Source organism: Arabidopsis thaliana, assembly GCF_000001735.4.
Source record: "Arabidopsis thaliana chromosome 1 sequence".
In the NCBI taxonomy this organism is placed as follows: domain Eukaryota; kingdom Viridiplantae; phylum Streptophyta; class Magnoliopsida; order Brassicales; family Brassicaceae; genus Arabidopsis; species Arabidopsis thaliana.
In genome coordinates this window covers 30340704-30354140 of record NC_003070.9, presented here as the reverse complement: position 1 = coordinate 30354140, position 13437 = coordinate 30340704, and the positions used below count along the sequence as shown (strand labels likewise).

General features: G+C 36.5%; 4 protein-coding genes across 4 annotated transcripts; 1 reads left to right on the top strand and 3 right to left on the bottom strand.

Moving 5' to 3' along the window:
• Nucleotides 1-1932: 1932 nt before the first annotated feature.
• NIP6;1 (NOD26-like intrinsic protein 6;1) lies at nt 1933-3602 on the top strand. Its single transcript, NM_106724.3, has 5 exons — nt 1933-2368; nt 2465-2689; nt 2896-3090; nt 3168-3229; nt 3309-3602. Exons 1-5 carry the CDS (start codon nt 2126-2128, stop codon nt 3499-3501), a joined length of 918 nt encoding a protein of 305 aa, NP_178191.1. The 5' UTR covers nt 1933-2125; the 3' UTR covers nt 3502-3602.
• Nucleotides 3577-5471, bottom strand: AT1G80750 (Ribosomal protein L30/L7 family protein). The gene is made up of 6 exons (NM_106723.5): nt 5260-5471; nt 4904-5109; nt 4455-4552; nt 4220-4357; nt 4013-4115; nt 3577-3925 (listed from the first exon to the last, which is right to left on the bottom strand). The coding sequence occupies exons 2-6, from the start codon at nt 5087-5089 to the stop codon at nt 3707-3709; spliced, it is 744 nt and encodes a 247-aa protein (NP_178190.1). The 5' UTR covers nt 5090-5109; nt 5260-5471; the 3' UTR covers nt 3577-3706.
• A 187-nt stretch (nt 5472-5658) lies between these two features.
• AT1G80745 (Transcription factor TFIIIC, tau55-related protein) lies at nt 5659-6715 on the bottom strand. The gene is made up of 4 exons (NM_001335004.1): nt 6344-6715; nt 6215-6265; nt 6067-6118; nt 5659-5941 (listed from the first exon to the last, which is right to left on the bottom strand). Exons 1-4 carry the CDS (start codon nt 6425-6427, stop codon nt 5820-5822), a joined length of 309 nt encoding a protein of 102 aa, NP_001319431.1. The 5' UTR covers nt 6428-6715; the 3' UTR covers nt 5659-5819.
• Nucleotides 6716-7092: 377 nt separating this feature from the next.
• Nucleotides 7093-11747, bottom strand: CMT1 (chromomethylase 1; the record flags this gene model as incomplete). Its single annotated transcript, NM_106722.2, has 20 exons — nt 7093-7463; nt 7567-7670; nt 7761-7830; nt 7930-7973; nt 8063-8161; nt 8245-8357; nt 8428-8518; nt 8600-8686; nt 8771-8839; nt 8928-9257; nt 9340-9406; nt 9475-9533; nt 9638-9898; nt 9990-10055; nt 10137-10297; nt 10685-10784; nt 10874-10996; nt 11075-11182; nt 11406-11511; nt 11584-11747. 20 exons carry the CDS (start codon nt 11745-11747, stop codon nt 7310-7312), a joined length of 2376 nt encoding a protein of 791 aa, NP_565245.1. The 3' UTR covers nt 7093-7309.
• Nucleotides 11748-13437: the final 1690 nt, after the last annotated feature.

The window sequence follows — 13437 nt, the reverse complement described above, 5'->3', positions numbered from 1 at the left end:
AGAAGAGTTAAAAACTTTATGTATATTACAAATAAATGATATGCTAATTTAAAACATCATGTCAAATTATGGTTACCCAACCCACAAAAGAATGAAAAACCAAAAGGAAAAGAAGACAAAATAAGACTCAACGAACACAGTGAAGGGAGCCAGCTATTATTTATGATAATGATATACTTGTAAAACTAATTAAGAAGAAAATGGAATAAAGTTGTATCAATTCATGGTAGCCACGATTAGTGAGGGACAAAATAATTTGGACCGGACTTTTGACAATTTTATTCGACCCTACAACATTTCTATTTACACCCCCTCCCCTCTACTCTTAGATACATCCCCTTCAAAATCATTATCATTTCTTTTACATTTATTTGTTTTCCTCTTTACTTTTTTTTTTGTTTTTGTTTTTGAAGTCTTTTGACCATCTATCATTTATAGTCACTAATGTTGTTATTAACATGCACATAAAAATTATGCTATATAGAATTGTCGAATATATTACAAGCATTGTGTTTAGAAAAGTAACTAATCAGACTTGAGTAATCTTTTTACAACGAAGTAAATGGATTCACTAAAATCATCCAAATTAATAATGTATGAAATCTCACAGTTACTATGTCTGTGATGCCCTGCGATGTGACGTGGGGCTTTAGAACAAACAGTCGCTTCACATCTTTCAAACGGTCCTGATTTGTTCCTCCACTCCCAACAATCTATTTCCACCACACGCATTAATACATTCTCATGATTTATTGTTTTGTTTCGATTATATCTGCGTTCTCACTGTACCAAATTTTTATTCTATGACATAATGTGATTTAACTTGAAGGGAATGGACGAAATTTAAATGACTATCTTAGTCTTAGGAGGTATATATTCTCCGGATATATAGACCTCTTATCTATATCTACACATAGTTTTTTAATCTAAACCGAGACCACTAGCTCACTCCTCTACTTATTCTATAAAACTTAGAAAAGGGTATGTATACTTGGGCATAAGTTATAAAAGCGAATAAGGTTCAAGAAACTTATACCTTAGAGAAATAATTATAATTAAATCTTGTTCCAAGACACTTCAATTCATAGTCATACGATTGTGAGGACAAAGCAATAAATTAGTGTTTTAATTTTGATTCTAAAGAGTTGTGACGGGTCATCACAGATTCTTCGTTTTTTTATAGATAGAAAAGGAATAACGTTAAAAGTATACAAATTATATGCAAGAGTCATTCGAAAGAATTAAATAAAGAGATGAACTCAAAAGTGATTTTAAATTTTAATGATAAGAATATACATCTCACAGAAATCTTTTATTTGACATGTAAAATCTTGTTTTCACCTATCTTTTGTTAGTAAACAAGAATATTTAATTTGAGCCTCACTTGGAACGTGATAATAATATACATCTTATCATAATTGCATATTTTGCGGATAGTTTTTGCATGGGGAGATTAAAGGCTTAATAAAGCCTTGAATTTCCGAGGGGAGGAATCATGTTTTATACTTGCAAACTATACAACCATCTGCATCGATAATTGGTGTTAATACATGCAAGGATTATACACTAAAACAAATCATTTATTTCCTTACAAAAAGAGAGTCGACTGTGAGTCACATTCTGTGACAAGGAAAGGTCAAGAACCATCGCTTTTATCATCATTCTCTTTGCTAACAACTTACAACCACACAAACGCAAGAGTTCCATTCTCATGGAGAAGAACATATTATGCAAAATAATGTATGTCGATCGATAGAGAAAAGGATCCACAATTATTGCTCCATCTCAAAAGCTTCTTTAGTACACGATACATGTATCATGTAAATAGAAATATGAAAGATACAATACACGACCCATTCTCATAAAGATAGCAACATTTCATGTTATGTAAAGAGTCTTCCTTAGGACACATGCATTAAAACTAAGGATTACCAACCCACTTACTCCTCACTCCAACCAAATATCAATCATCTATTTTGGGTCCTTCACTCATAAGTCAACTCTCATGCCTTCCTCTATAAATACCGTACCCTACGCATCCCTTAGTTCTACATCACATAAAAACAATCATAGCAAAAACATATATCCTCAAATTAATTAGATCTCATCTATCTCTACCCTCGACATGGATCATGAGGAAATTCCATCCACGCCCTCAACGCCGGCGACAACCCCGGGGACTCCAGGAGCGCCGCTCTTTGGAGGATTCGAAGGGAAGAGGAATGGACACAATGGTAGATACACACCAAAGTCACTTCTCAAAAGCTGCAAATGTTTCAGTGTTGACAATGAATGGGCTCTTGAAGATGGAAGACTCCCTCCGGTCACTTGCTCTCTCCCTCCCCCTAACGTTTCCCTCTACCGCAAGGTACATATGTACACATTCTCATTACAAGTACACTCCATATAAATCATGTTTCCAATTCACTGAGCATTGAACCAGTACATATATGTGCTTGTAAAGTTGGGAGCAGAGTTTGTTGGGACATTGATCCTGATATTCGCCGGAACAGCGACGGCGATCGTGAACCAGAAGACAGATGGAGCTGAGACGCTTATTGGTTGCGCCGCCTCGGCTGGTTTGGCGGTTATGATCGTTATATTATCGACCGGTCACATCTCCGGGGCACATCTCAATCCGGCTGTAACCATTGCCTTTGCTGCTCTCAAACACTTCCCTTGGAAACACGTCAGTAGTTTAATCTTATTTGTTTTAACACATTTTTGGATGTTACTGAGAGAACCACATGAAATCTATAGACATGCACATGCATGTTGTATTATGAATTGAATTTTAACATGGGTAATAAAAGTATATATAAAATCTGATCATATAAAAGGGGTTCTATATAATTGTTATAAAAATAATAATGTTGGTGTCTAAATTTATGTTAGGTGCCGGTGTATATCGGAGCTCAGGTGATGGCCTCCGTGAGTGCGGCGTTTGCACTGAAAGCAGTGTTTGAACCAACGATGAGCGGTGGCGTGACGGTGCCGACGGTGGGTCTCAGCCAAGCTTTCGCCTTGGAATTCATTATCAGCTTCAACCTCATGTTCGTTGTCACAGCCGTAGCCACCGACACGAGAGCTGTAAATTACTTATAAAAAACGTTTTTGAAGAGTCTTGAAATTTTGGACGTCAATGAAAACTAATCACAAGATTACAGGTGGGAGAGTTGGCGGGAATTGCCGTAGGAGCAACGGTCATGCTTAACATACTTATAGCTGGGTAAATAAACCATCATTTCTTGAATTCAGTTCTTGTACATAATAATACATGTTACTGATCATGATGTTGTGTCCAACAGACCTGCAACTTCTGCTTCGATGAACCCTGTAAGAACACTGGGTCCAGCCATTGCAGCAAACAATTACAGAGCTATTTGGGTTTACCTCACTGCCCCCATTCTTGGAGCGTTAATCGGAGCAGGTACATACACAATTGTCAAGTTGCCAGAGGAAGATGAAGCACCCAAAGAGAGGAGGAGCTTCAGAAGATGAAAAACACTCGCTTCTATATTACTCTGTTTACATCACATAAATATATGTGTATAATATAATATCTGAAGTCGACGATGCTTATAAAATTTGGAATGCCCTTTAACCAAAATTGCAAGTGTTTCATCAAAATGGTTGGTTTTTAGCCTCGTACAGATCTTTTAAGGAAAATATAGTAAGTAGCTAGCGATTACAACGATTGCTGCTTCTAATTCATTTTGCTGATGAGATCATTGATCTTATCTTCGCGGTTTCCGGTATCTCCTCCTTCGCTGAAAACTTGTTTCTTCCGGTGCAAAACATCAGCCACAGGCTTGTTGAGTTTCAAGGGTCCCAAGAATCTCATAACTTCTCTGAAATGATCTCCGACTCTTGCTATCTCATTCACAAGGTCTTCTATGCCCAAGATTTTGTGTTCTCCTAGAGCCTAAGGTAACAAAAGTGGAAACGATTAAGAACAGCATGGTTATTATCTGGAATAAGCTCCTATACTTTTAAGAGTAGGAAATTTTACCTGTTCGATTATATTGTTGTCGGTAAGAGGAACAGGATTTCCCTCAATGATTGTGCATCCCTTTTTGTATATAAGGTCCTTAACACTCTTATCATTCGGGTATCTTCAAGAATCGTAAACATCGGTTAGCTCATACGAGAATAGAGAAACAGCATGGAAATCGAGTAACAAGGAAATATTGAAAGAGGATTGATTGTCTCTACGTACCCATAAGTGACATAAGGCTGCACTTTGAGAAGCTTTTGGAACAAACTGTCAGTTGCTTTAGCAAATACACCAGTAAAGACGCTCTTTAGTTGCAAATTGTTAAGAATCCTCTTGGTCTTTGGGTGCATATCATTCTTGCTGGTCACCAGAAAGAAAAGGCAAGGATAAGAAACAGGCAGAGATAAAGATTAAAACTCCAGGGGGAAAACAAAGCTAATTGGAGAATATCAAATACCCTTGAATGCGTATGATGAAAACCAGGTCAGATTTAACTGGTGGAGGAGATGACTTTGGCCTCTTTACTCTTTGCTTCATCCGGATCATATCTACTTCCTTAAGTAGGGATAAAATTAGCAAAAAGGGAACAGTTAAATTACAGAGAACAATGCAGGATTGACAGAAGAAACAACAAGTCCTAAGCACAACCTTGCAAAACTAGGGAGAAATCTCAAAGGAGAAACACAAAATTATCTGTAGAAAAGTTACAGTCTAAGAGATAAGTGACAAAACCTAATCATAAAGGTTGATGTATAGCTTTAATTTAACTCAAAGAATAAGCAAAAACAAGTTCTTCTAAGGTGTAGACAAAAGTCAAGAAGCAAAAATCAGAACTTGAGGCAGTAAAACGAATGGAAAAAGACAAAGCAAAAGTTTTTCAGAGAATCTGGAAAAAAAGAAGTGTACCTTAGCCCTGAACTCATGAACAAAATCTTCAGGACGTTTGATATCAGAGACTTTCTTCTTCTTCTTGCCGGAATTACCCAACTCAAGTTGCTTCTTCCTGATAAAGGCAAGCTCATCTCTGTTCTTCCTCTTCTTCAGTACTATCTCCGGTATGTAATCCAAACCCTTAGCTTCTTCCTCAGCCATTATCTCTCTACTCTTTGCTTCTACAACACAAAACAGATTGTCAGATTGAATTTTTTTGCGAAAAAAGTTTATAAACAGAGACTGAACTCAACCCTATAAGAAAGTGAGGCTATAGGGACACCAACAGAATGAACAAGATAAGAAGAACGGAAAAGGGGGAACAAATTTACCGGTGGCGGCAAAGCAATTGGGACGGCGGCTGAAAGAATTCCAAGTCGAAGTTGGTAGCAATGGCCGATTTGAGAAGCCTAGGGTTTATTAACTAAAATCTCTTTTGTGTTATTAACAACTTTGCCACCAGACCTAATTACGCTCCGGGCCAGACTCATAATACTATTGGGCTAAAAAAGCCCAATATTTATGGGCTTATGTAAGGCCTTACTGCCTTTGAATATACCTAGTTTTATTTTATAATATCTTGTGTGATTTTGTTTCTTTTAATTACATGGGATGCATAATTTCTCCATCACTGGTTGATTCAATTCAGTTTTTATTTTATTGACATCATCAGAAGGACAAATCATGAAAACGTACGTTGAAGTTGTGAATCGTTTAGTTACCTTTTGGTTTGGTCTTAGTTTGATTGCTACTTTCAAGAGGCCAACAAAGGAAGATGCTGCATGTGCCTTAGCTACATATATAATCTGTCGGTTATTGTTATAGTTCTTTTTTTTAATATGATCTTTGAAGAAAAGTCAGGTTTCCAATGACTTGAACAAGAGAAAAACTTTTACAAATTGGTTGTTTTTGTTACTCCATCTTCGTTGTCTAATGGTGCTAACCTAAACTTGAGAATCTTGTGGAGTTTGGCAACAGGTTCAACTGTCTTCTTCTGTGGCGTCTGGTTATCACCTTGTGCAAACAGACAAATGAAGAAACCGCAACCCCAAATCAGCATCTTGAAGGGACAGAATAATTACTTGAAACAATAACATGTGTTTCCATGTTTGATAATAAAGAGGAAAAGTGAAACTAACCTTTGTCAGAGAAAGCAAGGCATGTACCAATCGTTGCTATATATTCTCCTACCTGAGAGATCATCAAATCTAACACGATTAAGAATGGTTTAAGCAAAAAGAGTAACTGAACTTGGAAAATTGTACTAGTTGCAAGTAAGAGAATTACCAGCTTCATTTTGCCATCTATGGTCAACACCGGATTCAAAGTATCCAAACCCTATGAGAACCAAACAAAACCAAACTTATAAAACAAGAGAATGCAAAAAGTGAAATGAAAGAATTGGATTGAACTAACTGATAAAGTATAAGGAGCATCTGCTGGAATGTCAATGTGCCTTGAAACGTCATCAAGATCAATCATAACATGTTCATCCTCCATCTCTGTATCAATGTGTTTATTAGGGTGGAGAAGAACACAAAGATATTTATGAATCCTAAAACTTTCTCACTTTCTGAACGCGATTAGATCCAAGAAATTATCATTCTTACATCTCCTAAACAACAAATTTATGTTGAGAATGGTTCACCTCTTTCTTTTTTTCCTTTCAATCTTTCGAGCAAATTCGAAACCCTTCTTTAAGTGAGGGAATCGAAGAACAAGCCTGATGAAGAGGAAGAAACAAAAAAAAAAAAAAAGTAGATCAATTGGTTTCTCTGCTTCTTCTATGTGAAAAATTTGCTCTGTTATGAGATATCAAATTTGGGCCGAATATTATAACGTAAAAGCCCAACCGAAGGAGTGGGGACATTATTTGGGTGAACCAAATCTTTCACCATTATATGGGCTTGTGGGCCTAACTGCCTTCGAATTTACTTAGCTTTTGCGAATGAATGAATAACACTAATAAAAGCTGGTAAGTGGTGATCATTGACCAGAGTTTCGGTCGGTCGGTGGCAACTGAATTACGCAAAATCGAACCAATGTTCGTCGAGAGATCACGGACGTACCTAGCACCTCGGATGCTCAATAACAGGTTTTGTCTGTCTTTTGCTTGGTCTTAATTCTTGTTGGATGGCATCACGTAGGATTGAAGTCTACGCAATAGAATTTGAAATCTTGAGATTAAAAATCATAAGAAATAAAATGGTTCCAAATGATTATAAAGTCAAAGATAAACCAACAAGAAAGAGCTAGACAGTTTAAGCCGCCATTGTTTGAGCATATAGCTCTTGCTAACCCAAAAAATTAAAAGAAAGTCTAGAAAATGAAGTATGATTCCTAAAGATAGTTTCATCATGACGACTTGATGGAGACTGTCAATCAGATTTGATCCTTTGCCTGCATGCATTCGGGATACTTGAATGGCAGCTTGATTACTGGTTCATCATCCGTCAGTCCTTGACTCGCCATACCAAAGGCATATCCTAATGCAACCCCTACAGGAACTGCCACAGCATTCCCAACCTGGATGTACCTACAAAATTTAGATTCAAACCCAGTTTTTACATACATTAGGATCTCCAGTTTAAAAACAATCATATACATAGATAGAAAAGCAGCAAGAACCAAGGACTTACTTTTCCTTAATTGTTCCACAGAGCTTGTAACAATCAGGGAACCCCTGTAATCTCGCATTCTCACGAACAGACAACACACGGTTTTGCATTGGATGGATTACACACTGCATCAACCAGTTTTAATAAACCAGCCACTAGAGAATTCTAAGTGGAACGTACCCAGACACATGGGAAATGAAAGCAAAAGGGCTTACCTGGTTGTGAGGTTCAGCCCTTGTCACAACAGTGTTAACGATTTCATCACCCCAAAGTCTACCAAACGGCCTGAAATTCAGATAACAGATGTGTTACTTTTAATGAATTTAACATTCTTACGTTATGGAAAGAGGATCCACAAGAAGCATATTAGTTGGAGAAACTCACTTTTTTGATTTTCCTTTTATGAATGAAATTGCATAAGCAGGGACCTGTGAAAACCAAAAGACATGTCATATAGAAGGTGCAAAAAGAAACTAGAGCAGAAAAATGATAAGGTTGCGAGTGGTTTATTTTATACCACATTTTTTCCAGATTTCAACTTTGCTCGAAACCTAGGATTAATTTCCGCTTTGTTGTTGTGAACTAAAACACCAGGCATGTCGCGATAGTTTGCCCCCTGTAACAATAAGAATACAATGACATGAACAAGAAATGATTATACATTGAATGCTTGAAGCAAGTACTTTAAAAATGTCGCACCTTCTGTTTTGGTATGTAGGAAACTCTTTCCAAGTCATCATCTCCTAATACGAGGGGTTGGTGATCAAACAACCTGCGTGTCGGATCTCCACCAAATGCGGGTAAAAGTGTCTCTGAAACAAGAAAGATACGTTAGTATTGGATTAGTGGTACCTACCAAATTTACGAGTTTAAAATGCTCACCAGATCTTTTGAGGCTAATAAAGTTCTCAAACTCTGTCTTAGGAGCAGCATCATTATAATCCATTACATCATTTGCCACATAATTTGTCACCTGCAGCACTAAGAGAGCAGTGATCAGACAGATATATTGTAACATAATCATCAATGGCAGTTCTGAAGTTTAGATACACACCGGTGGCAGATCACTAATAGCATCAGCCAGCGTAAGAGCGTTGTCCAATTTAAGGAACTCCATTTGAATACGTCCAACTTGTAAATCCTACATTTATAACAGATGAATAAGCAATGCAGTTATAACTTATAAGAGTCTATTAAATTTAAATGTACAACTGTCCACACTTGCTTTGAATTCTTTAGGTGTGTTGAACTTTTTAGCAACTTCATGTGTTGGGAGGGGATAAGGGGGAAGTTTCTGTCAAACAAATCAAGAGAGAGCAATAAAGATCATGTTCCTCAAAAGACAATATATTAGTGGTAAATATTCTGTAACATATATTTACCTCTGATGGTTGTGCAGCCCATAAAAAAACCCTGTTTCTAAGCTGAGGGAGCCCATAAGATCCAGCAGCCATCATGCCCAACCGCGTCTGGTAATTCATCGCAACAAAGCTAGCTACAGCATGACGTGCCAGGAAACCCTTTGAAAACCTAAGAAGGTCTACAACATTTTCCATCAGCACATAGTTTGGCTTGAGGAAGTCAATGATGTCTAAAAACACCAAAAGTTGCTGGTTCTTCTGATCTTCAAGCGGTGCTTCATTGTTTCTATACCGGTTATACCCACTGATCCCTTGGCAAGGGGGCCCACCGCACACTGTGTAGACAGTACCCTGAAAAATCATCAAACATTTAGTTAAGATTGTAAATAGCTTTATATTAAAAAGATCATATAAAGCAAAGATATTATCTTACCGGAAGTGGTAAGAGATGAGACTTAAACCCATCTATCACGTACTCCTTCAGCTTCTCCTTGCAGTTGCTGGAGAAATATAAAGTAATTATCAAAGAAATTATCAATACAAAACTAGGTTAATATAGAAAAGTTACCCTAAGCCAGAGTAAGGTTCCCATGTGTCATAACTAGAATTGTATCCCTTCCACCTTACCTGAGATGAAATAAAAGATAAAAATGTTTGAATTATCTCTTAAAAAGGATGAAATTTGTTTGTAACTAATTGAGAATTCGGATTTATAGTTCAGGAAACAATACCATAAGTTGAAGTGTCTTTTCCCCTGTGCCTTGAGGATCTCCAAACATGATGCCAAGGAACTTTTCTACTTCAAACTCTCCAGGTTCGAGTTCAGCACCAGTACTTGCCTCATCTATGTCATCATTTTCTTCAACTTCTTCATCTTCTAACTCAGAAATTGATTCCACTGGTTCGGTGCTTGAAACGAGAGAAAACTTCTCACAGAGCCTTTTCCATTCTTTGAGAAGAGCTAGAAAATCTTCTGCGGCTTCGTTTCTCACCTGCACAATGTTCAAAATAAATTAATTACATGAGTGGAGATCGTATCTTTGCTCCTAACAAACTTTACAAAAATCACCAATAAAGACTTACCTCTGTTTCAGGATGATTAAGTTTAAGACTATCACAAGCAAACTTATTTATATCCACAGACCATTTCTGCAAAATCAGAAAGACTCTTGCTCAAATACAGCAAAATGGTAAGTGAGTATTCATAACAAAATTCATAATAAGATTTACCGTAATCAATTTTACTCCTGATATGGAAGCTCCCATGCAGAAACCTGTGGACATCGCTCCGCACCCACTGTATAGATCCAATAAGAATTTTTCATCCTTGTGGAGATTTTCAAAGCAATTCAAGGCAGAGTCACTTGAAAGACTTGATGAGGCATCACTACCTGTTGGCAAAACAAAAAATCATTAGTTCTGATTCTCTCTAAAATACTAGGAAGAAAATCAATAAGGATATGAATGATAAAATTGCAAAAAAACAGAGCTTGTGTTAAGGATTTGTTAGAAATGACCAACTATGATATGATAGTACTCAAGTCAAAAACAGTAATAAGTCTAGGATGGTGCTAGAAACCAACTAAAATGGACATTACAATTAGTAGGAAGCTAATAAAATTCAAGTACACTCATTTGCACTTGAAACGACCAGCTCATATAAGATAATACTCATACAATAGAACAGTAATAAGTCTAGGATGGTGCTACAACATGGACAAAACAGTTAAAAGGAAGCTAATTAAAACCGAAACCCTAAGGAATAAAAACTCAATTACCATCATCTGCACTTGTAAAGTTGAGATAAGGAACTTCGTACTTCATATCGTAGTAGTAATCACAAGGAGGAATAACCCTTTGCTCGATTCTGGAGGTAATCTGTTGTAATTAGTGTAAACATTCATAAGAAGCAAAACACCAAACGGTTCATAGACTGTGCCAATTGAAATCATATAGTGTTATTATACCTTAGGTAATGGGACTTTAGCGATGTTGACTTTTGACCAGATGCAGGTGAGAGGATTGTCATTCTCATCATTTGAGAGAAACACTCTCTTTGGTTGCACAAGGTGGGAAAATCTTTCGATTAACTATAGGAGACAAATGAGATACATAAATTAGTATGTAATTAGGGAATCAAATAATAGTCAAACGCAATGACAACTCACAGTATCTTCAGGCCGATAGTACCATCGAAAGCGACAATACGGCACCCCATCATCAGCTTCAAAGAGCTCGATAACTTTTGCAATGAATTTCAGCTTCCCTGGTAGACCCTGCATGGTAATAATAACACACCGTTTACCAACATAACAACACAACATGGTAATGACGTAAGGATCAATATGTGTACCATAACAATGATTGACATTAACCATGGAAACAAGAAAAGTTTCAACGATGATTGACAGTAACCATGGAAAGTGTACCACGTAACATCTCAACAAAACAGAAAGCGTAGCAACATAAAATGTAAACACAGATTGACAAAAACGATACCGTGACATAGACATCGTCGTTTAGGTTGATGAGAACTCCATCAACCAAAGCTTTGTCAAAGTGGCATTTAGCTTGCTTTATTATCTCTTCATCTTCTTTTTTGCCACTGTAAAACAAAATCAGCAAACAGAAGCTAAGCAACAAAATCATAAAAGAGACAAACCCCGTAAAGTTATACCCCTTATTTGCAGGTTTTTTGGTCGGAGCTTGGAGCTTTGTTTTCTTGGATTGGTAGCGATGAGGCCATCGAATCGTCGACTCCACAACAGACATTGGTTTGCCAGCGAAGCACAGATCTGACTCTGGCTCAGCGCGTTTCTTTTGTTTGTTTCTCGCTGCCATTTTCGCAGAGAAGACGAGCAAGTAAAAGATGAAGCGTTGCAGAGACGAGGTCTATATGTACTAGTCGTGACTAGTGGAGCAAATATATTAATGTTAAATTTTAGGAAATAAAATCAATTCCAAATTATGGAGAAAATAAAAAAAGCGTTGTGGAGTGTAACAAACAATTAATGAGAAAACTTTAGGAAATAAAATCAATTTTTCGAATTATGGAGAAATTAAAGAGGAAATAAAATTAATTTCCAAGTTTTGGATATCTTTTGGAGTGAGCGGGAGAATCTCAACTCCGAGCGCATCTCTAATTACCTTTAGCTCCTCGTTATTTTGGGTTATTTCGATTTTTACCTCATTCTATTGATCTTAATGGGCCTAATATAAGGGCCCATAGAAAGTTATGCCGTGTTCGACGTTGATGAGGTATTAGTGTAGTACATGATTCTCGGGACTAAAAGTCATTCTTCTTTTTCTTAATTTTCGCAAGAGGTAGTAGGTTGATGAGTTGCAAGATAATTATTGAAGTTATGTTCCCTATCTCTTTGGAACAAACCCACGTTTCCATTTCTCTCAATGTTTCCGAGTTATCTAGTGTAGCAGTTAGCGACTTTGTTATAGTTAAATAGATAACCAAACAACGAAATAAAAGCATGCATACTCGTTTTTTTTCTAAATAAAAAGTGTCAATTCTTTCTTGTGTGTTTTATCATTTTTAATTACTTGTAGACACATCCCGTTGTTAAATTACATGCAAATTGTGTAAACCGAAGAATTTTATGATTGATCAAATCAAATATGGATGATTATTAAGAATGTAGCTTTAGACGTTCTATTATTCATGGACATTCATATTTTTTTGATATTGAAGAATGAGAGGGTGGTCCATAAACTTTTGTTGTGGAGGTAGGACCGACAAGGTAATCTAGGAGGAGATATATTGTCGTCGAAATTGATTAGACAAAGCAAAATAAAAACAAAATGCATCACCTCATAAGTCACTAGCTACGATGAAAGCAAAAAATGTACTTTTGAAAGTAAAGGTGGATGTGTTTTTAACTTTTTCAGCAGATGGTCTTCATTCAAAATAAATCAATAATAAATTTTGTGGAATCATATGTTTGGTGATAAGATCACAGTTGGATGTATTCAAAATTGAACCGGTATGCACTACATCGTAATATTATTGTCTTGCGATCAGATCGCAATGATGTGCTGCTGTTATTAGCACTAACAAGCTAATCGTAATTTCAATCATCGAGCCACCAAGAAATTATATAACATTTCATTTATCAACTACATACAGTATATAAAAATTTCAAATGCATCTGATGAGGTCATACTTTACTTTTCTATGAAACGATCATACCATTCTGTTTCTATAAATACAACTTTTTGGATAGAACCACAAAAAACACAACTGATACAAAAGGAATTCATTATATCAATGGTGCATATATGATTTGGTAAGCTACCAAGAATGAATATATAATCATAAAAAATGAATTTTTATGTGAGATGGGTGTGTATGGCTTTGAAGTTCTGGACATTCAACCGAAAATGGGAAAAAATGGATTATAAAAATCGGAACGAAAGTGATTGTCGGGGAGATTTGATTGGCTTCATAATCCTTGTCCAAATTGCTAACTCACCTAACACTTAAACAAATAAAGACAGCTTCTTCATATAGGGTTTTGAA

Excerpts from the sequence above, each read along its gene's own strand:
- AT1G80750 (NM_106723.5), bottom strand. The coding sequence starts at position 5,089 with ATGGCTGAGGAAGAAGCTAAGGGTTTGGATTACATACCGGAGATAGTA. Across the intron at positions 4,553-4,903 it reads TTCATGAGTTCAGGGCTAAG|GAAGTAGATATGATCCGGAT; the intron begins GTACACTTCTTT and ends TCCCTACTTAAG. Across the intron at positions 4,358-4,454 it reads TTCATCATACGCATTCAAGG|CAAGAATGATATGCACCCAA; the intron begins GTATTTGATATT and ends TCTGGTGACCAG.
- AT1G80745 (NM_001335004.1), bottom strand. The coding sequence starts at position 6,427 with ATGGAGGATGAACATGTTATGATTGATCTTGATGACGTTTCAAGGCAC. Across the intron at positions 6,119-6,214 it reads TAGATGGCAAAATGAAGCTG|GTAGGAGAATATATAGCAAC; the intron begins GTAATTCTCTTA and ends ATGATCTCTCAG. Across the intron at positions 5,942-6,066 it reads CCTTGCTTTCTCTGACAAAG|GTGATAACCAGACGCCACAG; the intron begins GTTAGTTTCACT and ends TGTTTGCACAAG.